Source organism: Lycium ferocissimum, chromosome 10 (assembly GCF_029784015.1).
Source record: "Lycium ferocissimum isolate CSIRO_LF1 chromosome 10, AGI_CSIRO_Lferr_CH_V1, whole genome shotgun sequence".
In the NCBI taxonomy this organism is placed as follows: domain Eukaryota; kingdom Viridiplantae; phylum Streptophyta; class Magnoliopsida; order Solanales; family Solanaceae; genus Lycium; species Lycium ferocissimum.
The window spans coordinates 35,366,636-35,391,245 of NC_081351.1; the positions used below are offsets into that span (position 1 = coordinate 35,366,636).

The 24,610-nt window shown below is 35.9% G+C and overlaps 3 protein-coding genes across 6 annotated transcripts in view; 2 read left to right on the forward strand and 1 right to left on the reverse strand.

The window, feature by feature from the left end:
* LOC132033612 (serine/threonine-protein kinase CTR1) overlaps positions 1-24,610 on the forward strand; it is a 103,700-nt gene that overhangs the window by 32,445 nt on the left and 46,645 nt on the right. The window lies entirely within an intron of this gene.
* On the forward strand, positions 75-4,281 carry LOC132033610 (protein SICKLE-like). Of its 3 annotated transcripts, none has more exons than XM_059423625.1 (3): positions 75-206; positions 821-1,126; positions 3,484-4,281. In XM_059423625.1, exons 2-3 carry the CDS (start codon positions 865-867, stop codon positions 4,056-4,058), a joined length of 837 nt encoding a protein of 278 aa, XP_059279608.1. In that variant the 5' UTR covers positions 75-206; positions 821-864; the 3' UTR covers positions 4,059-4,281. The 3 variants fall into 3 exon arrangements, with proteins under 3 accessions (XP_059279608.1, XP_059279609.1, XP_059279607.1); XM_059423626.1 differs by having other exon boundaries at positions 106-206; positions 827-1,126; XM_059423624.1 differs by having other exon boundaries at positions 106-1,126.
* On the reverse strand, positions 5,105-10,449 carry LOC132033606 (protein VERNALIZATION INSENSITIVE 3-like). 2 transcript variants are annotated; one of them, XM_059423620.1, is made up of 5 exons: positions 10,083-10,449; positions 8,652-9,670; positions 6,972-7,599; positions 6,144-6,466; positions 5,105-6,029 (listed from the first exon to the last, which is right to left on the reverse strand). In XM_059423620.1, exons 2-5 carry the CDS (start codon positions 9,112-9,114, stop codon positions 5,290-5,292), a joined length of 2,154 nt encoding a protein of 717 aa, XP_059279603.1. In that variant the 5' UTR covers positions 9,115-9,670; positions 10,083-10,449; the 3' UTR covers positions 5,105-5,289. The 2 variants fall into 2 exon arrangements, with proteins under 2 accessions (XP_059279603.1, XP_059279604.1); XM_059423621.1 differs by lacking the exon at positions 8,652-9,670 and having other exon boundaries at positions 10,083-10,431.

The window sequence follows — 24,610 nt, forward strand, 5'->3', positions numbered from 1 at the left end:
AGGAATAAGGTGATAGAGTTGTAATTCTCATTGTTTTAAAGGGTAAAATTGGAAATTGAATGACAGCAGATATAAAACCCTTTGGATTCTTGGCATTGGAATTTGGAACTTGTTCTCCACTTGGACCTTCAAAATTGCAGCAACGTTACAAGCAGACCCTCCAAACCCTAAAGCTAAACTCCAAAGAACTATCATATACACTTCTGGTATGCATATATATATGTTGTATATACATACACCCACTTGCCTTATTGGGTTAAAAATTGAATCTTTTTATATTTTGTATACATATAGATGTGCATATTCACACACCCACTAGCACTTTTTGGCTAAAAATTGCATCTTTTTTGTAATTTTTGTTAAGGGATAGTTTTAATTGATCTTTTTTATCTGTGTATACATAGGTATGTGCATATTTACATACCCGCTAGCCCTATTTGGCAACAAATTGCGTCTTTTTCTGGATATTTTTGTTAAGGGATAGTTTTAAGTGAATCTTTTTTATCTGTGTATACATATAGATGTGCATATTTACACACCCACTAGCCCTATTTGGTTAAAAGTTGCATCTTTTTTTGAAATTTTTGTATTTCTTGTTAAGGGATAGTTTGAATTGAATCTTTTTACATATAGATGTGCATATTAACACCCACATAGTCCTATTTGGCTAAAAAATGTTATCTTTTTTGGATTTTTTGTATATTTGGGATTGAATCTTTTTTATCTGGTTCTACTATAGATGTGCATATTCACACACCTACTAGCCCTATTTGGCTAAAAGTTGGATCTTTATGGAAATAATTGTAGTTTTTTTGTTAAGGGATAGTTTGGATTGGATTCTTGGTTAGAACTGAGAAATAAAGAATGGAGGAATCAGAAAAGAGAAAGGAGAGGCTGAAAGCAATTCGAGAAGAAGCCGCAGAGGCTGGCGATAATGCTGAAGAACAAAATTCAATAGTTCATGGCCTTGCCAATCCATTGATTGAATCTCCTTCAGCTTCCTCTGGGCAGGATGAGCCAAGGCCTAGATTTGACTACTATACTGACCCCATGGCAGCTTTCTCTGCCAACAACAAAAAGAACAATGTCAGCCCTCACGTTTCACAATCGTTTAACAGCCCTCCAAGTAATCACATGTTCTTTCTTGAAGTTTATATTTCCTTTTTTTTATGACTGATTTTGTGCATAAGCTATGCATAGGTGCTTGTTGTTATAGGTACTTTTGCTATTAACTTGCGGATTGTTGTGTTTCTTTTGTAAGTACGAGGTGCTTTAGGAGCTATTTGTCTTGTTGAGCTTAATAGATTTTAGGCTAATGAGAGCCATTGAGAGAAAGTATTGGTATGAAATGGGGCAGATGGAGCGGAATGGGTTGAGGATTCATATGCTCCACTCCAACTAGCTTGGAAATTGGTGCATAATTGTTTTTGTTGTTATGCTTGGAGATTGGTGCATAATTGTTTTTGTTGTTATGCTAGAGCAATGGAGAGAATCCACATCTTTGAGTTAAGTTCTTACTAGTTTGTAACTATAGAATGCAATGCCTTTAAAGGTCCCAAACTGACTCAATTAGGTTCAATGTGGCAAGGTCGAGAGTCTTCAACTGATTTTTGGTTTTCTTTGTTCAGTTGGAATTGAAAGAGAGTGATACTGATATGCTAAGTTACTCGGACTCTTCACTTTCAGTGCCGCAGCCGTGTCGACACGACATGGGTGTGGGTGTGGGATCCCTAACCGATTTGGTCAACGGCTTTTGGGTACTTTGGCCAAAATCGACAGAGAAATTCCGGACAGATCCAATGATTTCTATAATCAAAACAAAAGCCAAGGTGGACTTGAAGAAAATGGAATACCTTGTATACTGAAATTTCTATGTCGCTCCTTTTCCTTGTATCTCCTTCCGGGATTCTCCTCTTGATCAATATTTTCTCCTCAAGTTTTCCACATAATATCTCATTAGTTAGGTTTTATAATTCTATTTATAGATATTTCAATTATAATCTCCGCACCCGTATCCATACCTGGATCCGAATCCCCGAATCTTACTATTTAAATCATGAAGGATCCGACCTCTAGATCCGCACCCGTATCGGACACCCGCACCCGAGTCCGAGCAAATTGGGTATCATTTTTGGAAGAAAAGCACTTGGATTTGCCAAAATATAGACAAATATGTTGACTAAGAAAAACCCTTTTGGAAAAAGCAGCTGGTATCTAAAGCGGGAATTTAAATGATCTAAGCTGTTACAGTATGTTAGGCAAGTCGTGGAGTTTCTTGATAAATAATCTGAATACTGCTTATTACTCTATCTATTTGACTCTCAAGTGTTAACTACTTATTATTCTATCTATTACTCCCTCTATCCCAAATAACTGTCCAAGGTTGACCTCCAAAGATAAAAGAGCAAAGTTTTATGAATCGCTACAATGGAGTTCCTGGAGATGTGTTAAACTAATAGTTAAAAAATGTGACAGGTATAAAGATACTACATCAAATTTAAAATAATATAAAGTGACAGTCTTATGTTTTTTTTAAAAAATAAAAAATAAAAAAAATAAAGTGACAGTCTTATATGTCAATATAGCTTTCTGAAGCTTCTAGCCTTTACCTGGTTAAATCCTTTACGTATCACCAAGAAAGGTTTTTCCCATTCAAAGAAAAGGTCTTCTGGATGACTTAAATATATAAAGTTGTTATGTGATTGTTGATCTGGATAGCATGTGGCAAAACAGATGTGATTGCTACTAATGCTGCCAAAGGTGTTGACCGTGCTCTCATTGCTTTGTTTGTGAAAAAGTGAGAAAAGAAAATTTGTTCAGATTAGCAACATCAGCGATGGTTCTCCCTTTAAGTTTGTCCGATTAGATAATTTTTGAGCCCTTGTTGGATGTATTTAGTGGAGAAGCTTATGTGATAACAAATTCAAGCACTTTAGCATGAAATGTATTCTTTTTTCTAGAATTTGGAGTGGGTTCCTTTGGTCTGTTTGTCCGAAATGATTCCTGATGCATATTGGAGAATAAATTGTTCGCAATCTGCGTAACTTTTGCAATGACGAGCATCCTATTAGCATGGAAAGTAAGGGATATGAATCTGAAAAATGATGATTTTGAGGCGTCCTCTTAGACAGAAGGTTATATTGTCGGTCTGATTTGTGCCTACGAGCAGGGGATTTGCCTTCTGGGTCGAGCTCGTCGCACGGGGCTTACCTAGTGCGGGTTATCTCTTCTGTGTGGTTTGCGAGCTATTACATAGGAGCTGGGTTTACCCTGTGGACACCCGAAGGGTAGCGGTTGCGGGTTCCCATGTCATCAAAAAAAAAAAAATATAGTCGGTCTGATTTGGAATGTTATTCTAATGGCATTAATTTTGATGTACTAGCTTTGGGTTCAACTAATACCATGATGTGGAATAATCACTTTTATTTTCTTTGCATTTGTGTAGTGCAAATCTTGACCCTTGTTTACTCAATTTTTTTCCAGGACCTATGAATGCCGGTTCTCCAGCTTATCATGCTCAAGGAAACTATAACTCGGCTCCTAGAACGTACCGGCCACGAGGAGTCAATGCCACTCCTCTTGGAATCCGTAGGAAAACTAGTCCCTTTTGCACACCACTAGGGAACTCCTCTAACACTTTGGATAGCTGTCTTGACACACCTAACAGCTACCCTCCACCTAATTCACCGCAAATTGGTGATATTTCCAGTGATGGCTTTCCTCAAGGAGGTGGAGCTGGTAGCCCCTACCAAGGTTCAGGATCCAAAGGCAGGCCTTACCGAGGTTCAAGAGGAGGCGGGGGTCGATTCAAATTTTACTATCACAAGTCCATGGTGGAAGACCCATGGAAAGCATTGAAGCCTGTTATTTGGAAGCCACATGGCGATACACGTGACTATACGAAATCCTGGCTTCAAAATTCCATTAGCACTAAAAAGGCTAAACTTGGAGAGACTCCAACAAAATCCACTCCCGGGGAAAGCCTCGCTGAATACCTGGCTGCTGCATTTAGTGAAGCAATTGGCGAAGACATTGTGAATAATGAATCTGGCACATAAAGCTTTTGATGCTTGGAGTTTTTAATTATGCCTCATACTTCTGTAGTTTCCGCAAATAGTAAGTTAAACTGTAGTCTAATACCAAATCTGTATAGTTTCCTGCTTATTTTAAAGTACCATTGACGCCTTATAAGTTCCAATCCTTGTTTCACTTTGATTCACTATTGGATCATGCCAGTGTTGGCTAGTTCTTGATATCCTTGAGTGTGAGCTTCTTAACCTATTTTGACGTTTCATGTTTTGTTACATGGATATTGGGCAGTAAAGTGATACAAATGGTCAGTACATATCACCATATTATAAGTTCCTGTAAGAAGAAAATGATCTTTCGAAGACTTCATTTAATCGACCTCATGTATTAGCTTTTAATGTCTTGTGAAAAGGGTCTTCAAATTGCATTTACGAAAGAAATTATGTTGATATTGGAAGAAGACTGCTGATTTCATTTAATAGCAAATAATGTTTTCATGAAGTTTTTAATACTAGTACTAGAGACTAATAATGATGTCAAATTGTTACTTGAAGCAAGTAATATGAAGTTCAAAGTTAGGATAGTTGTAACGATAAATGACTTGTGACTTGTGAGAGAAGTCATTTTTTTTTTTTTTTGATAAGTGACTTGAGAGAGAAGTCATTTTGCCCCCCTTTGATGGAAGGAAAACATTTTTGGGTAACAAAACACCAAATAATGATTTATTTTATGGAGAACTTTTTCCTGAAAAATAACCTCTGCAATACCAAACAATCAAGAATTTTTCTTTCTGTCTCCTTTGTCATGTCATAGTTGGATCAAACCTTTGTTTTATCTTATCATTATTCCTCAGAACTCTTTGATATAAAATATAAGTGCTGCTAACATGCAGGGGGTTGCACCATAATGGGATAAGTCGTAAATATTTCTCTCCTGGATCTTTTTCTTCTGATGAAGTAATAACATTTCTCCCCTGGTTACTTACTATCGACAAACATTGGATCATGAAGAAGGTTTTCCCATCTTTCTGGAAATGTTATCCTTCACCAACATCAAAGCCTATTCAGATAGCAGATTTACTTCAAGATTGAGTTTCATGCACAAAATAGATTCAACTCTTTTCTACATCTGCTGATACGATTCGCAAGAATAATTTTCAGAGCATAAATTGTCAAATATTGGTTAGTAGGATCAACTGTGTAAATTTCCAACACTACATGCTTTGTATTCCCTAGCTAATTTCGGAAACTACATGTTTGTTTAATGCCAGAATCTACTGCAGAGCGCATGTAGGTCAACTTTCTGCTCTCTGCATATCTCATCCATGAACGTATCCATGAGCTGCCCCGCCAGACTTGGATGGTCATCGACGAAGGTGTCTATAAAGACTCTAACTACCTTTCTCTCTTGTGTTGTGGCTTTCAAGCTGAACCAAGTCAAAAACTTCTTTCTGAAATCTGTTTCTATGAGCCCTTCATGCTCCAACTTTCTGATGATCCCTACAGAGTACTCGTAATCACTTTCCTTCACTTTCCCTATGCCACTCAATTGCACTTCCTTTGACCCATCAGTTTGGCAAGGCGTGGCAGGAGCACTTGAAATTGGACTTGCTAAAGGAACGAGCATTGGATCGTAAGTTGGTAGTTTGTTGTCATTAGAACTCATTGACTCGGCATGCATCAGTGTACTATCTATAGTAACATTATCTTTCTCCCTATGTACTTCAGGTGTTACCCATTTCACTTCCTGAACGCCCAAAGTCGCTGCTTTGCTGAAGAAAGAAACTTTGCAGAAGTATTGTGTCGAAGGATCAAGACCATCCAGCTTAAATTTCTTCACAGGGCTTAGTGCAATAAAAGTTGCTTCATCTGGATATTTGTTTGCTGTGGACTTTCGATACCACAATTTGAAGCCCATAAGTTCTTTCAGCATACGATCATCATATTCAAAGACAATGGTTACTTTAGATGGAGATTGCTCCTTAAAATGTATCCGGCAAGCTGTCAGAGTGTTCAATAAAAGCAAAAGATAGAATTAGTGGTCCATAATCTCAGACAAATGAAGAACGATAAGGTGAAGAAGACTATGGTTATATATTGACTAAGGATACTCACCCATTGGAGGCTCTTCGCTATTCATATGATTAGAGTATTGGTTTGGAAACAAGGAATCAAAAGCTTCCAATGCAGAGCCACACAGCTTCTGAACAGCAGTACCGCAAGAAAGCCTGTTCACTATCCTGCGATCCATCTTCTCGGATGCCAGTGCAAGAGGCCCTACTTCGTTATTCAGCATCTCAACAGCCGATTCAACAACTTCCAGCAGTGCTTTGTATTTCTCAGTTTTCTCCAGGATTTTGTGGCTAAGTGAGATTCTTAAACACAGCACATCAACTCTTCTCGCTTCCTTTGCTGTCATCAATTGTTTTCTCAAGGCTCTAAAGCAACTTAGATCAGGTTAGTTTAAACCCATTTTTTTTTTTTTTTTGTGATAATTACTATTGAATTTGACTGGATTACTAAAAATTAGTCACTGAAACCAAAAAGGGGAAAAAAAAAAAAAAAAAAAAAAAAAAAGACCACATTTTTGAAACTTTCCCTAGCTATTAAAGATCTTTTGGGGTCTGGAATACTTGTATAACTATCTTGGGCAAAATTCATAGCCATTAAAGCAGAAATACAGGCTATTCTATAGTTTTTTATATTTCTCTGTGTTAATAAGGCTGTTGTATAAGGTCCATTACTTCGTAAATCAGACTTAGGCGCCTTTTTCCAAAAGGAAAAGATCATGCAGATGAGGGATCATTAGTTGCAAGAAAATCACCATTGGAGCAAAGCATGGTAAAGAAAAACAAATTACAAGACCATGTATAATCCATATTCTTGGATCTATCTTCTGCTAAGCACACAAATGTTAACAGTTTAAAGAAGAGAGTTAAATACCTCATCAGCCCATTAACTTTTCCGCAAGAAACACAATAGAAATCTCCATCCAATTTCGGATTGATGCAATTCTTTAATATGCCTGATTGTTCGTGCTCGAGTGCACATTTAAGATGGCAAGACAATCCACATGGCTTAGTTTCATCTTGAGAATCAGAATCACAGGTTAACCACAAGCTAGGGTCTTTATTATCATCGTACTGATGACAAACACAGCAAGAACATCTTTTGCAGAAAACGTCATCTCTTTCAAGAGTAGCTTTACAAGCCAGATTATGACAGAGTAGGGCCTGGGTTTTGCTTTCCATCTCCCAATTAGCTACATCGTTCTGAACGGAAGGTTGACATTGATATTCTTCCTTCCGCTGCCTTTTGAAGGCGGAACCGGTATTTGTGTTAGACTTACAAGAAACCAGCTTTAGAAGGTGATCTATCATTTTGAATTTTGTGTAGCCAGAGTATTTTCTCTCTTCTCCCATCTCAGCACATATAATCTCTAGAAGCTCTTTTCTGGTCAACGAACTCAAGATCTCCGGCGCATCTTCAGGGCATTGAGAAATTTCATGCACTAATTGCCTTTTCTCTTCCATACTCAATTGGCTAAATTTACAAGGATCGAGAACAAGACCTGAAAAAGGACTTTTGGTGTCAATTAAATCACATTCAAGTATCACAATTCAACTTCAAACACGTGTCTACTCTCTTGATTTGGTACTAGAACTATCACGTGCTTTACCACATTGAGATATCTCAAGTATAGTGAAACAGAACAGTGAAAGCAAAACTATACGGATTCAGTATATAAAACGGATGACTGCTATAGAGAATTTGGTAGTCAAAGCAACTCGAGATTTATCAGGTCAATTAACAGCTGTCACGGTGAAAATTTGTTTCTGCACAACATGATCACAAGAATTTATGAGGATGTGTATTTATAAGTTAGCTAGTGCATATTTGTACAAGTGTATATTAATATCAATCAACTACTCCTCAACGCCAAACTATTTGATTGGAGTGAGATAGGTCAAACTCTTGAATTCAAGATCACTCGGAAGCTATGATACATATGCGCTAGCAAACTGCACCACAACCCCACCTCCCGGCGTGTTAACATTATACAAGCATGATTTCAACAATTTAAAGGAAGAAACTACCGAACTCCCCAGTTCCACAAGCCAGAAGTTGTTATTAAAAAAAAGGAAAGCTACTTAGACAAAAGTTAGCTATATCCATGAGTCCAATAGCTAATGCACCCTAGCTAACACCATTCAAAAGAAATTTGCTCTACTTGATAATCTCTATCGCTCATAGGCAACAACAACACAACATACCCAGGGGAATCCCACAATGTGGGGTCTAGGGAGGGTAAAGTGTACGCAGACCTTACCCCTACCTTGGGGGTAGGTAGGGAGGCTGTTTCCAAAAGACCCTCGGCTTAGGAGAAAACATGGCAAAAAGGTCAGTTAGGGACAAGCAATTCAAAGCAGTATGAAAATGAAAATAATGAAAGCGAGAAAGCCATGATAAAACAGCCTAAAAAAGGAGCATTAGCTACCACTGATAAATAAGATACTTGCAGTACAAGAAACAACAGGTAGTAGCACAAATCCAAGGACAAGAAATTAGAGAGCAAAACTGCGACTACTAGTACAAAAAGGATAAGTGGGACTACCTACTAACCTTCTACCCTAATATGAGTCCTCCATAACTTCCTATCTAAGGTCATGTCCTCTGTAAGCTGGAACTGCGCCATGTCCTGTCTAATAACCTCTCCCCAATACTTCTTGGGCCTACCTCTACCTCTCCTGAAACCGTCCATAACCAACCTCTCACACCTCCGCACAGGGGCATTGGTGTCTCTGCTCTTCACATGCCCAAACCATCTCAGCCTCCCCTTCCGCATCTTGCCCTCCACCGAGGCCACTCCCACCTTATCCCGAATATCTTCCTTCCTAATCCTATCTCTCCTAGTGTGCCCACACATCCACCGCAACATTCTCATTTCCGCAACTTTCATCTTTTGAACGTGGGAGTTCTTGACTGGCCAACACTCCGACCCATACAACATAGTCGGTCTAACCACCACTTTGTAGAACTTGCCTTTAAGTTTTGTTGGCACCTTCTTATCACACAAAGACTCCATAAGCGAGCCTCCATTTCATCCACCCTGCACCAATACGATGTGTGACATCCTCGTCAATATCCCCATTTCCTTGTATAATAGATCCAAGATACTTGAAGCTCCCTTTCTTTTGGATGGCCCAGGTACCAAGCCTCACTTCCACGTCCTCCTCATGCGGTACGTCACTGAACTTGCACTCCAAGTACTCAGTCTTGATCCTACTCAACTTGAACCCTTTAGACTCTAGAGTTTGTCTCTAGCCCTCTAACATACACCAAGGCACCTCAAGCTAATTAGGTTCTCTTTAGCTCTCAACCAAATACCCTTCTTTGACCAAGGATGAAATGTTGTTAATGTGGTCAATCAACACCTCAGTTAACTTTCTGCTCGATTCATTCTTTTAGTCTAATTTTGGTTCTTCTATAACCTGCTAGTTGAACTAAAACAACATTGGTTTATTAACATAAAATTTTGCATCTTTCTATTTGCAATTGCTGCCAATTCTCCATCATAATGGAACTGCCATATCCTCATACCACTTGAATTCCTCATACCACTTGAATACTCCATAGTCAACCTAAAGATACTCAAGCTACCATCAGGAATAAGAAAAAATAACAAAAAGAAGTGCACTTTAAGCATCAAAAGCAGTTCTTTTATTCTTTAATTACTAGAAACACAGGATTTTTCCTAGCTAGTTACAGAATATATAGTTTCTGAAGTAACAAGCAGAGAAATCAAGCTGATCCAAACGTACATTGTCAAATACTAAATTTTAAGGAACTAAATCACATATAAATTAAGGTAACACAAGAAAATATTATAAACAAGAGTATACAAGTCCAACTTAAAAAAAACAAAAGCACCTTAATACTAGTCAGTGAAACAGACAAAACCCACCACTAATAAAACATTAGACATGCCCATCAGCTCTACACAGTAAAATACTATAAACCTATAAAAAATTAAAAAAAAAAACTCAGTAGTACCTGATAAGGCAGACTCCATAGCAAGAAATTGTAGTGCTCTATAGCTTTCTCATTCTTTAAATCAAACAAACAAGAGAACCCCACTTAGTATAAAATCATATGTTGACCCAAAATGCAACAATGCAGATAAAAAGACAGCACCTTTTTGAGATCAAGAAAAGCTCAAAACAAGAACAACATTGTTAAGTACTACTTTTTGTGTGTGTAGGAGGCAAGTTTTAGGTGGGGTGGGGTGGGGGTAGAGTGAAGGGTAAGCGTTATAAAGTGGGATAGGAAAAAGAGGAGAGAAAAGAAGAAGAAGAAACACTATAATAATAGTAATAATTATAGTATATGCTGTAGCCATGGATGTCAGAATATTGGAGGTGATTTTTACAGAATTGTGAAAGCGAATGAGATTACTAGGGGGGACCACCTATTTTTCCCTATAAAACAAACAAAAACGAAAACTGGCTCTTTGCATGGTTAGTATCCCACGCGCTTCTCACTTCTTCCCTTTTCCTCTTTCATAGGCCCAAACAACTTATTCCTTCGATCCCAAATTAGTTGTCATGTTTTGTTTTTCAACAGTCTAATTATATATAAACTTTGATCAATGTTTAACATGTATTATGTCATTAAATTGACAAAAGAAAGTTTACAACTTATAAAAGTTTTTTTGTATAGTTTTAAAGAACTGTGCATGTTCGTGAAATAGTTTATAAATAATTGTTTTGCACCTTTGAGCCCTCGTAGAGCCTTTAATTATAGGTCGCCGAAAATATGGCTATTGTGAATAGCTTATTAAGCCACTTCGGATAGGTGCATAAGAATGTTGTGCTCAGCCTAGAATATAATCATGAAATTCAAAGTACCAGAGATTCCTAGAGGCATACCATTACACGTGTGAATGATGACACCATTTCTTCAATTTGATTAATTTTTAACAAATTAGTATTCACAATTTGTGAGACTCAAAGTAATAACAAGAATATTACATTTCTAATAGAACATCGTTCACAATCCATGGAGAGATGGTTTACTAATAGACCGAGGGATAACCCATTCGATTCATTAACATCCAGATCATGGATGTTTGGAATTCATAATATGCAGGAGATATTGTTGAATCTCCAAATTTTAATTGATCATATTTATTTTAACTTTTTGACTCCCGAAAAACATGACAATTAATTTGAGACGGATGGAGTACTAGAATTCATAAAAATTTCATGGGGTATTTAATTGGATACCATTATTTAATTTGTATTTAAATTTTTAATTTTTTTTGCACTATTCCATGTCAGAATAACTTCTGATATTCGTATCAAGACTAACATTAGACAAAATGTCTGAAGTTTCATATGACTAAAGTCTAGGCAAAAATGGTTAAAATTCAATCATATCTGCATGACTTCAGACAAAAATGACTGAACTTTAGCCAGATATGACTGAAAAATGTGGATGAAGTTCATCCAAAAATAACTGAAACGACTGAAGTCATGCAAAAATGATTGAACTTCGGTTTGTCCGAATTTAGGCTTTGTCAAGACTAACTTAAGACACTGCATGTCTAACGTTGTTCCGAATTGGATAGAAATGTAAAAATTCATAAATTTATGACATAACTTAAACAGTGGCATCAAATTTGGGATTTGTGCACTTCGGCCATAGGATTCGAATTAGAAAAGTCCACCAAAAATAGAAGAAAAAATTGAGTTGGCAGTCGTTTTTAGCAAGCAAAGTGCAGGCGGATAGCCGATTTCAAGACCCCAATTTACAAATTTAACGGTTTCAAATCAACTTCAGCGAGTCTAAAGTTCATACATACACATCTTACCTCTAAAGTCTGACTTGCTAAATCCTATATATATGAATTTCTAACATAACCTCCCCTTCCATATATAGAATATGGTCCCTTTCAAATAGGAAATTGTCATTTTGCACGAAAATGCATATTTTTGTTATCAAATTCATTGAATTGTTTTTTGCAATACGAACACGTAATCTTTCAAACGAATACAAGTCTTGAAATTATAATAATCTCAATTCTCAAGTATAATAATTTGTCTTATTGTTAAAAGAATCCAAATTGCTTTTCCTTCGCTTTATCTCATGCTAAACTTTCTAACTTCAAACACTAATTGTCTCGTACTAAAAGTTGATTACCTTATTGCAGCATGTGTTCTTAAAATTGATTGCCACGCAAATTGTTAATTAAAAGTGTCCTGTAGCATTTGGATTTTTTGTAAATAATTTTTAGCCAGATCTTTTTTTGGCCTTGAAAAGATCTCAAGGCACTTTTGTAAGTAGTACGTTTTAGAACAAGGAAAACTTTAGTAAAATATCCAAATTAAACATGTTTGTTTTAGAAAAAAAAGTCCTCCAAATTTAGCTGCTGTTCTACGCTATCCAATACTTTAGATTTAAGTTCTGTTATTGATCTGAATATGCTGAAATCAGCTATAAAGTCGGCTAGGACTTGTGATTGGATTATTGTGAATATTTGATTCTTTCTTAATTATGTAAGTTTTGCAGCATGATTAGGATACTTGTGTTGGAGCTGTGAATTAGTTATGTCAATAAATTGAAGGTCTTAATTGGTGAATCATCATGTCATGTTCATAATCTTGGGACAAATAATAAACTAAGATAAAAGCTAGCCCGCATCAATTATTTAATTCACCACCAAATGTAACACACATCATACATTATTTTTTCACATTAATTCCCTTTGCCACCTTCTCTATTCCCTACTTCTTCCTTTGCTACACACTGCACTTCCCTTTCTTCTTCTTTTTTTCCTCTTTCATTTTTTTGATAAGTAGTTAAAGGAGTTACAAATTTATGGACAAAGCCAATGCATCAGACATATAATTACAGGATGTGTAAATCCCTCTATTGTGTCTACATCATGTACAAATGTACAATTCACTCTGCACTTAATTCCCTTTCCAATGGCCACACGCCCACACGCAAAACATTCATCTTCTTCCTCCTTATTAACTTGAGGTTGTTATAGGAATTCATAAATTTTAAATTCTAGATCATCTTATTATAAGAGAGCAGGGTTACAAACAGCGAAATTGACATACAACTTCCATAAAGCATGATCTTTTATATGACGAGTTTGAAAATTAAGCAAAAACAACATATCTAATGTAGAAGAAATAAATTAAACTAACACACTCAACATGATATAATATAGAAGAACATATACCACACTTTAATCATATGAAAACTTGCCCTCAAACATTAATTAATTAGGTGGATCAGATATCAACTGGCAGTGAAAAAGATTTGTACAAAAATCACATCTTTGAAAAAGTATTTTGACCGAATCCAACGTACTGAGAAAATTAAGGGCATGTTTTTGTGTGGGGTTTGAGGGGTCTTGTGGGCTATTTCTGAATTGATTTGGGTCTGGCATACTAAGCTAAGCCTACATATCCCAAAGAACTTGAAAATTGTTAAAAAAAAATTTTGCGCGGTTGGCCTTCATTTGGGGTGGTCTTTAATTTTTGCCCTTCAAATTGATAGTCTTTAAGTTTTGCGCTTTCATTTTTTAATATCCGAAGGTTGTGGGTTCAACCCCCAACTCAAGAAAAAAAATAAAAATCGCGAATATTTACTCGACTTTGGGGCAAAGTTAAAGACCACCAATTTGAGGGACTAAAATTAAAGACCACCCCCGGCGAAGGACAATCCTGCAAATTGCCCATTGTTAAATAGTCATTTTTAACCCATGTTATCAAATATTAAGGTTAATGTATATCAATTAACACAACATATATGAAGACCCGTATATTGTACTCGTTAAGTTAATGTAAACATCTGATGTTAAGTGTTTGATTGTGGATTGATGTTCGACAAACCAGAGTACAAGGCAATTTCCCTAGAGAAAGTGATTGCATAATTTACAGAAAAATTTAACAAATCAAATTACTGTGATCATCTTCATCTTGGCTGAACCAAATCATCGAGAATTACACCTACATTGATTGTTTTGTGATTTGACAATTTTTTTGTATCATAAAGAAATGCAAACACATGCGTTGTGTGGAATAATTTCTAGTTACAACAATAAAGATTGAGGTGAAAATAATGAAATTTAAACAAACAAACAAAAAGATCTGAGTTTTGAAAACACCAAGAATTCCAAATAACCTACCAGTATAGTGGCTTCCTTGGCAGTTAGGAAAGTGCTAGTGGTGCTATGGAGAAGGAGAACCTAACAACAAGGCAGGATTATGAAGTAACGTTGGTTTACTTGTGTTTAAAACTAATTCCAAGGTTAAATCAAATAAGAAAGCAATCAAAATACTTGAGAATATTGATAAACAAAGAGAAAAATGAAATAAATTTTTTTTTTTTAAAATGAGGGAGAGAGACAGATGGGTGCATTCATTGATAAATAGTACTGATAGATATGTGTTCCTCTATTCCACTTTACTATAACATACTGGTAGAAATAAATGCAAAAAGGCATCTTGGCAGCTACATATTTATTTAGGAAACGCGAAAATTGGACCCGGTAAGGCAATCGCTCAAATTGTTTCCTTAGGGAACGGAAAAAGTGGACCCTGCAGGCAATCACTCAAATTATTTGCTTGGTTAATAAGAGTCCCACAATATTGTTATTTATCTAAATATCATGAATTTTAGCTTATTCTAAACCATGAAAGTAGGATGTTCGACTTGCAGGATTTTGGGAAAATAGTAAACAGTGCAGGACCGGTCATTGCCCCCACCCCGCACTGCCCAAATTGGAGTCCGGAACCAAAATGACCCAATAAAAGATTAAGTGAATCAAAATACTCTAGAAAAAAAATAGGTACAAAAGTACCTTTAACGCAGTAAATTACTGCGTTAAAGGACTTAACCGTAACGGCACGGTTAAGTCCTTTAGCGCAGTATTTTACTGCGCTAAAGGATATTCCCTCTCTCCTTTAGCGCAGTAAAATACTGCGCTATAGGAGTCCCCATTTTTCTGAAACTCTTATCTTATTACATTTTCACACTTTTTTACGTACTTTAGCCGTATATTAATCATTCTTTGAGACTCTGGAACTTCAATATTTTATATAGAACCCTACTTATTTTTGTGCGATTAATAAGGTAGGCTCAATACATCAAGAATACGCAAAAATTCGGATTGTCATTTTAGTGGTTGAAAAGTGCTTAAAGTCTATTTTTGTTTCAAGACTTGTAGTCCTTACCTTTACATTATTTATGTTTTAGGGTTTCGTGTTATTTTTAAATTAATGCTTAACTTTATTTCGAATGTGTCACTTTTTTTTTTTTATTATCAATTTAGGATATGACACTCTATAAACAATAATAAAGACTAAGATAGTATTTATAAATACAAATAGAAATGCTTTAAATATATAATATTTACTTAAACTGTACAAGATTATTGTATATACTAGTGGGTCCCACATGTAGTATGCCGGAGACTATCCTTAGGCCTAAGGCTCATACCATCCCCACCGCCCTCGCCATCATCTCGATCACCCTTTTTCCTCTTAATAACAGGGCGCTCCAAGTCATAATCATCTCCTCTTCCCCTCGTCCTTGCGCCCTTGACTATAACGTGCTTCTTCTTAGGATCTAGTCCCGCTAGCATGCTCAGAATCTCAAGCTGAGCTGGGTCTGGAAACTTGACCTCTTCCTCGTCGGGAGTTGCCACCGCAGGTGCCGAAAGATGAACCTGAAAAATATATAATAATTAGTACCATTTCTTATTTATATTGAATACATTAAAGTTTGTTGAATAATCAAACCTGTGTATCAACGGGTGCCTGAGTAGGCTCCTGTGGTGGGTCTGTAGGCTCCTGAGATGGGTCTGGTGCCGAATATGATGTAGTCTCCTGGACAAGATGTTGTTTGAGGTCCAAAGAAAAGGTTAAAAAAATTAAGTAAATATTCACCTTATATTGAATAAAATAGATTTTAAGTAAAAAGCTTACCTGTGGCTCGATAGTCTCATGAGAAGACACCTTCCCGTTGAGAGCTCACGAAAGCAGGCTCCCCGAGTGGTCGCTCTCGTGATCCACTGCCGCCAAATCCCAAAATATGAAAAATTACAAAATAACAAGTAACATATATATTTAAAATAAGTACTTTAAATAATCAAATATGTATTTTAAATACTCGCTTTATATTGAATAAAATTGATTTTAATAAAAAGCTTACTTGTGGCTCGACAGTCACATGGGAAGACACCGCTGGCTCGACAGGCCCATGAGAAAACGCCTGAATGGGTCGCTCTGGTGGACCCACTGGCGCCGAATCCTAAAATATAAAAAATTACAAAATAATAAGTAATATATATATTTAAAATAAGTAATTTAAATGATCAAATAAGTATTTTAAATACTAACCGGGATTAAAAAGTCATCAAAGTCAAGAAACCTGAGTCCGTCTAAATTCCTCACAGGCCGCTCATCACCTAATGAAGCGCGTAATGCCGCCCAATCGAAGTCATCACGCTCCTCCATGTACACATTCTGGCTCGACTGAGATGAAGACCCAGGTATATCAACAAGTAGGAGCGCCGGCGTAAACGGAGGTGACTGTCCAACTGAGCTACCACTGGCCTGAAATGGCTGCAGATGGACTAGAACGGGAACGGCCTCTGGAATGAGAGCGGCCTCATCTGCCTCATCTACTAGATGGTGTCCTCCACCACCAGGTCCTCTAGCAGCAACACCGCGTCCTCTATGAGCACCGCTTCCTCTGGCAGCACCACATCCTCCTCCTGGCACCGCCTGATACTCAGCCTCTGGAACAGGATCATTCATGCGCCTAAACTCTCTTGCCTGCCGGATACCATCCTCGGATATCCGTACCATCTCCGCTGCAAGCCCGTAACCCCGGGGTAAGGCATGCGCTCTAACCCCAATATGCGTAATCGTTGTACGACCACCAACTGCATTTGTGTTCAACAAGAAAAAAAGTTATTTTTAAAACGTAACAATTAATACAATTAAATAAATCTAAATACGATAAACTTACTAATGCCTCGTACTGCCCAACAAGTGCTGAGTATCCTACATCTCTCGCGGGACGCAAAGCTGGGTTGCCGATCAATTGGCTTGTGATCCGATGATACCAGCGCATGTAATCCTTAATGGGAGTCACATGGCCGACCACCGCTAAAGTGCCCAACCTGTGCTGCCAACGGTGAAGCTGGACACCCATGAAAGCCAGAAATGCATCATCAACGGCAGCTCGATTGTCCCACTGGTAGTGTCGGAGCTAATGACGAACGTCAGGGGATATATTTTGTGTATGCCCAAACTGTCATAAGACGCGGTCGGGCATGTGGTCCTCAATGATGTCCAGGTGTATCAATGGACGCCGCGACCTCCACACCACCTGACCTGCCCTGCAAAAGGCCGGCAACCCATCCAATGTAGCAGCATACGACGTCCATATAAATAGCTGCATAAAATATAAATACAAATTAGTGATCACCAAGTAGAAAAGACGTTTAATTAAATTAATTATGTAAAGTTAAATAGTTTTACCGCATCGTCCGTTATATGATCAAGTTTGTCCCGAAATGGAAGAATATTCTGGTACATATCCACATCCCGATCAAAACCCGCCATCCACCTCCTCGCATAGGGTATGTCAATGTCGAGGCGATGCCTAGGTACGGGCTGAAAAGGCAGCATCCTCTCCCACACCCATAACTGTAAGTGATATTAGAAAATACGATTTTTTAGTCGTCGTTTCAAGAGATTTGTTTACATTAAAGGAACGCACACTTAAAATATTACCTGAAGAAGAGCAAAAAATTCACACACATAGCTGACACGGCTAATAAACGCTCGGCATAGGCATCTATAGAGGTACGCCAAAACAGCACCGCCCCAGCTGTAGTCTCCCAAGCGATCCAGATGCTCCAAGAAGGCCAAATATCGTAAGCTGACATAGGCACCCGATTAGTTCGGGAAAAAGATGCCCTAAATATAATAAGCAGGTACAAACGGGCATGACGATCAACAACGTCCTCCTAAGTTCCGTCCTCAACAGATCCCTCGCCGCCAACAAGCGAGTGCACTAACCGCACCCGACTCGTCTCGAGATCCGGGCCGTGACATCAAGCACGAAGTGGGTGAGCCTAGTCAATTCCATCACCCATGTCCTACCAGGAGGAGGCGCGTACCAAGTGTAGAATGGGTCTCCATCTACCGGCAATCCAAACAGGACCTCCACATCCTGAAGTATAATTGTGGCCTCACCGGTGCGAAGATGGAAGGTATGTGTCTCCGCCCTCCACCGCTCAACCATGGCCGTAATGAGCGCCCAATCATGATGTACCCGACCAACGAACACGCAACTATAGATACCATCCTGAAACAATATCTCTAAGACGGGATGCGAGGGCTCGAGTAAAAGAGCTCCATGCTTCGGTGTACTTACGGGGACGGAACCTAGTCGATATCTCTATAGCACCAGCCCATAGTAACTCGACCTATGATTGTCTTCGCAAAGACAATATTGATCTATCATCGGCCGCGGGTGAACATTCGCATCCATGAAAGAGTCGGGTATGTAGAAACTAAATTAGTCATTATTCTTGAAATTATATTAACTAATTAATCATTTATAGGGAATATTTGAATTATGTTGTATTATATCTTGTGAATAATTAACATGGGATAAACAATTTCACAAATAAATAAAGTAACAATGCCATAATTAACATAATAGGGCATTACTATATTTTTTGTAACTAGTCTCTATGTACGTGCATTACACGAATATTTCTTGTCAATTATTATAATAGTATTTATATTCTATTAATAAGCAACTTGAAAAAATAATATCTAATTATTATCTTGAATACGATATTTATTTTGAATGTATAAAAATCAAATATTTACTACCTCGCACGATTCTGAATATTTGATTTGGTAATTTTGTTATCAATCTTTAGTAGATAGTCTCCAAAAATTATTTTCACTCTCTAACCAAATATTGGAAGAAAGTAATTATTTTTCGTAATAACTTTCATCATATTAAATGTGTAAATTTAATATGTGATAGTAAGGACACGGGGTATTAAATTATGTGATGGCAAAGACTTTAAGTTAATTAATTTGGGAATCGAAATTCGGCGGTAGTATTTGTTTAGAACTCTATTTTTGAATATATGATATATTTTTAGTTGACCAAAATAGCCAACACAAATATGATAAAATTAGACTAAAAGAGTATATTCGTCGACCACATATTTTTCTAGAAACTTTGCATTTTATCGTTAACGTATCTATTTATGAAATTCATAATAATTTTTATTTCCGTGAACATATATATATATTAAAAGAAGAACTTTAACTATTCTTTTTTAAGTTTAGTAGATAATCTTTTATTTATTTATTTTGTATGTTACCTAGTTGACATAGAACAGAATAATCTAAATATCGTGTTCTTAACCACAGCTTCATCGAGTTCTCTCAAATTTAGGTTTTGTAGTTAATCTTTTTTTGTTTTAATATGTTACCTAGTTGACATAGAATAGAATATATATATTCATGCTTTTAAAATAATATAGATTTAACAATTCATAATCAATTAACAAAATAACAATTCATAAAAAATTAACAAAATATCAATTCATAACCAATAATTAACAACTAATTAATTAATAATTGCATATTTTACAAATAATAGTACATTAATATATTAAACAATTCATAAACAATTAACAAATTAACAACTCATAAACATATAACAAAGTAACAATTCATAAACATATAACAAATAATAAATTAGCCCAAAAAAAAGAGGGTGGGGGGGTGGGGGGGAGGGGGGAACAATAGCAAAAACTACTGCCCAGCCCGATCAACAACAAAAAAAAATGATTTTTTTTTAAAATTCAGGACAATTAAATGTTAAACATGCTTAGAATATAATGTATCCAACAAAATAATAACAAAAGTTCATAGTAGAAAATTTTAATCGAAGATTTTTGTAGGGTTGTTTTAATCGAGTTGTACGCCGCTTTTTTTCAAAATTCAAGCTTAGAATCTTGCTCTTTGACTTGAATATACCGAGAATTTAAACTTTCCCGACGAAAATTAATAGAAAACGACGTATTATGAAGTGGGGATCACCTTGAAATTGCCTCCAATGGGGTTTTTAAATTTTTTTGGCCGTGGAGAGGACCAGTGATGGAACCTGATGGGGTTTTATGGGGACTCCTATAGCGCAAAGATTTTACTGTGCTAAAGGAGAGAGGGAATATCCTTTAACACAGCAAAATACTACGCTAAAGGACTTATTCTAGGGTATTTTGGTTCGCTTGGTCTTTTATTGGGTCATTTTGATTCCGAAATCCCCTAATTGCCATCCCTAGTTGAAATTAACAGTATGAGAGAAAGTCAAGCTCACCTAGTTAATCAGTCAACCAATAACAACACCACATAGAAGTCAACATTGTGCACCACAATCACTTATTCATACACTAGATGGAAGCACGAGCCCAACATATTTATTACTGAAAAATTAAAATTTATGCAACTCACGGAGCATATAATCACCTAGATGCATAGTCAAAATAACAAATTTAAGCCTTTAACAGAATCTCAAAAGATAGAGGGTGGCTTCGTTAAGTGCTTGAATGTCCATAACATATAAACTGTTTCGCAAGAAAGTATTGAAATTTTCCTTTTAACTGGTCTTCGTTCACTGTAAAGCACTTCTATAGCAATAGTAATAGCGGGTACCTCCACATGAAAGCAGAAGAATTCTTGTCCTGCAAACTGCAATAGTCATGCATAAACATGAGTTCGGACTAAGCTAGGCATCCGATCCGATTTTACCGGTTCAAACCGATAATCGGACCGGTTAAATCGGAATCGGTGGAACCGGTTTACCTATTCCAATCAACAGTTTATTTTTTACCTGTCCGAGTTTGTATTTTAGGGACCGGATAACCGATTTGTATTTTAAGGACCGGATAACCGATTAAACCGGTCAAGCTGGAACTGGACTGGCTAAACCGGTCAAAACGAATTTTTTTTTTTTTTTTAAAAGTAGCCGTTGCCATTGTGGGCTGGACAGCCAACGGTCCATTTGCAAAAATGGCCAGTGGCAATGGCTCCAAACTCCCCTTCCCTTTTGCCCCCCAAACCAACCCCCCCCCCCCCCCCCCACCCCAAACACTTTTTTTAACACTTTAACCCATCTCCCACCCCTATATAAACCCTCTCCATTTTCATTTTAATCCACACCAATTCACTTCTTCTTTTCTCAATTATAGTTGCTTTGCAACAATTAGCCACTTTAAATTTCTCTCAATTAAATATTATAAAGTTTTATTCTAGTTTCAATTATTAATTTTGCAATTATAAAAAAAATTATTGGTAGAATTGGTGATTTTACAACAATTCGAAGTAGCTCCAAAGCTTTAGTGAATTTGTAATTCTAGCCGCTTTCACTTTGTTGGAAATTAGTCCGGCAATTTAGTAACTTCGTTCCAACTCTATCTTTATTTTCCGCTATTTAATTTACGCAATTTAATTCTAGCAATTTAATTTGTTGCAATTTATTTTCTTGTGATTTATTTGAGTATGATTTAAATTAATTCTATTTAATAATGGCGAAGAGATTTAGACATGGTGCCGGTAGTAGTGATATTGCTAGGGGTGGATTTAATGAGGAAACATTTGTGAACGAAACACCTAATTTAGGTATTGATGTTGGTGGAAATAATCCACTTTTAGATCATGAGGCAATGCAACAACATTATACCGATACTTTTAATGAAATTGATGATGATGATGATGATGAAACACAAGCCCTCGAAAATTCCATAAGAGATACAGGTCCTGCACAATCACATACACAAGACAAACAGCCAAGAACTCGTAAGCCAACCGCTAAAATTTGAAAATTTATGACTAAGAATAAGGAAAGACAAATAGCTACATGTAGTTTATGTAAACAAGAATTTACTTTTAGATAACAAATTAGTAAGGATGGTGGAACGGGTACACTAACGGGTCATATGAAAGCTAAACATAAGGATGTTTGAGGAGAGCAAACGGGTTCAAATGTGGGGGGTAGTCAAATGACGATAGACCCACGAACCGGTAAAAATTTTTGCTATGACAAGAAAAAAAAAAAGCGTGTAGAAATGGCTAAAATGGTTGCTTTTGATGCTCTACCATTTTCCTTTCCTTCGGGTTTAGGGTTTATTACTTATATTCAACGTTGTTATAATCCGTTATTTGAGGGTATTCCTAGAAGTACTTGTAGAGCGGATGTTATAGATTTGTATAAAAAATATAGATTTTATTTGCGCCATGTATTTAATTCTTTAAATTGTAGTGTATCTCTTACCGTCGATTTGGGTCTTATTCTTTACGAGTTAGATTTTTTTGCTATTACATGTCATTGAGTTGATGATAATTGGATGATGCAAAAAAGAATAATAGCTTTTTTATATAATGAAGAGAAAGATAGTCACGATGAAAATTTTTTAGCGGATTCAATGTTTACTATTATGAAATTTTTTAACATTTATAGAAAAACATTTTGTATTGCTTTAGATAATGCTTCTAATAATACAAAGGCGATTGATCTTTTAAAAAGGGAATTAAACCCTCCGCTAAAAAATATTTTTAATGTGAGACGTAGTTATCACATTTTAAACTCGATCGTTAAAGATTGGGCTTGAGTGTTTTTTTGAAGATTCTATTCAAAAAGTTAAAAATGCGGTGACGTTTCTTTGTAATGCTAATAGGGCAAAGCGAGATTTTAAGAATTCTTATGTGAAAAATAGCCTTAGACCTAGAAAAATTCAAGTAGAAGTTGACACTAGATGAAACTACACTTACATTATGTTACAACAAGCATATGATTATAGAATTCCCATACAACAAGTTCACAACCATTTTAATACGAATAGTGACGATTGGTTAAATATTACCGATTGGGAAGATGTTAAGAAATGTGTTAAACTCTACAAAAAATTTATAATGCAACTCTTGCTTTTTCTAGACAATTTCATCCCACGGTAACCGAAATTTTAGCCTACTTAGCGGAAATAGCTAGAGTTTTACAAGAGTATAAAAATAAATTCAATTATCAAGCGGTTATTTTTAATATGACAACAAAATTTAAGAAGTATTTTTTTCCCATTCCAACTTTATTTATATTGGGTTCTGTTTTAAATCCTTGTTTAAAAATATCTTATACTAGAGCATTGGTTAATCAAATTTATACCCTTTTAGAAGTTGAAGAGGAAGTTAAACCATCTTTAGCTGACGCCGAGCTTGCGATTAATGCCGAGTTTAAAAAAAAATTTAGTCATTATTCTAATTTAGATGAAAATGCTACACCCGCTGCTTCACGCCCAACTACTTCTCAAAGTAGCAAAAAAAGCTTGTCGGATTTGTCGCATTTAAAAGTTTTACATTCACATCCAACTCTTCTTATAATGCAAACTTTAATGAATATCACCTTTATTTGATGCAGCAAAATGTAAATATCAAAGAACTAGATGATTTGAACGTCTTAGCATGGTGAAAGAGATACAAGGCAAGTCATCCGATACTTTCAAGAATGGCTAGAGATATCTTTACGGTTCAAATATCACCCGTAGCTTCGGAGAGTGCATTTAGCTAAGGAAGATAAATTAGAGACCATAGACACTCATTGTCCAAATTTAGCTTGCAAGCACTAGTGTGCATTCGCGAGATTAGATCGGAGCGACGCAACCAAAACTCAGAAGCGATGGAAGGCGAAGAGGCAGAGATTGAAGATTTGATAGCAAGTGAATTGGACCAAATGAAAGACTTTGAAGATATCTCCATGACCGAATATGATATGACGGATATTAGCCAAATGATTGACACTTTTTAATTTTATTATTCTACTATTTCTTTGCAACTCATGTATTATTTGCAAGTTAAAAAAAAAACTACAACTTGCAAATAATCGTTATCCATGAATGAATAAAATATATACTTCATTGAACTTTCTTCTATTTACTTGTGTTCATATTTTTACTTATATTAAGTTAGAAATATACCTAAAATATACTAAGAATATACTTATAATATACATATACTTAAATTAAAAATCAGAAAGTTATATACTTGAAAAATATACTAAGAATATACTTATAATATAAATATACTTAATTTTTAAAATAGAAATTTATAAACTTAGAAAAACTTAAGTTATAAATAACTTAAGTTAGAATACATATAACTTAAACATCTATATATATGTATATATAGCTTATAACTATATATAGTATACATAAAACTTAAACACACACACACACACACATATATATATATATATATAAGTTATATAACCTAAGTATATTGATATATATAAATATATTCTTAGTATATTTTAGATATATATAGTATAACTTAAGCATATAACTTAATATATATACGTATATGCTGTTAGTTAGTAAATATATAAACTTTACTTATAAATTTATATAACATATATAAATATACCTACAATATACTAATAAATACTATAATATATATATATTATACAAAAAA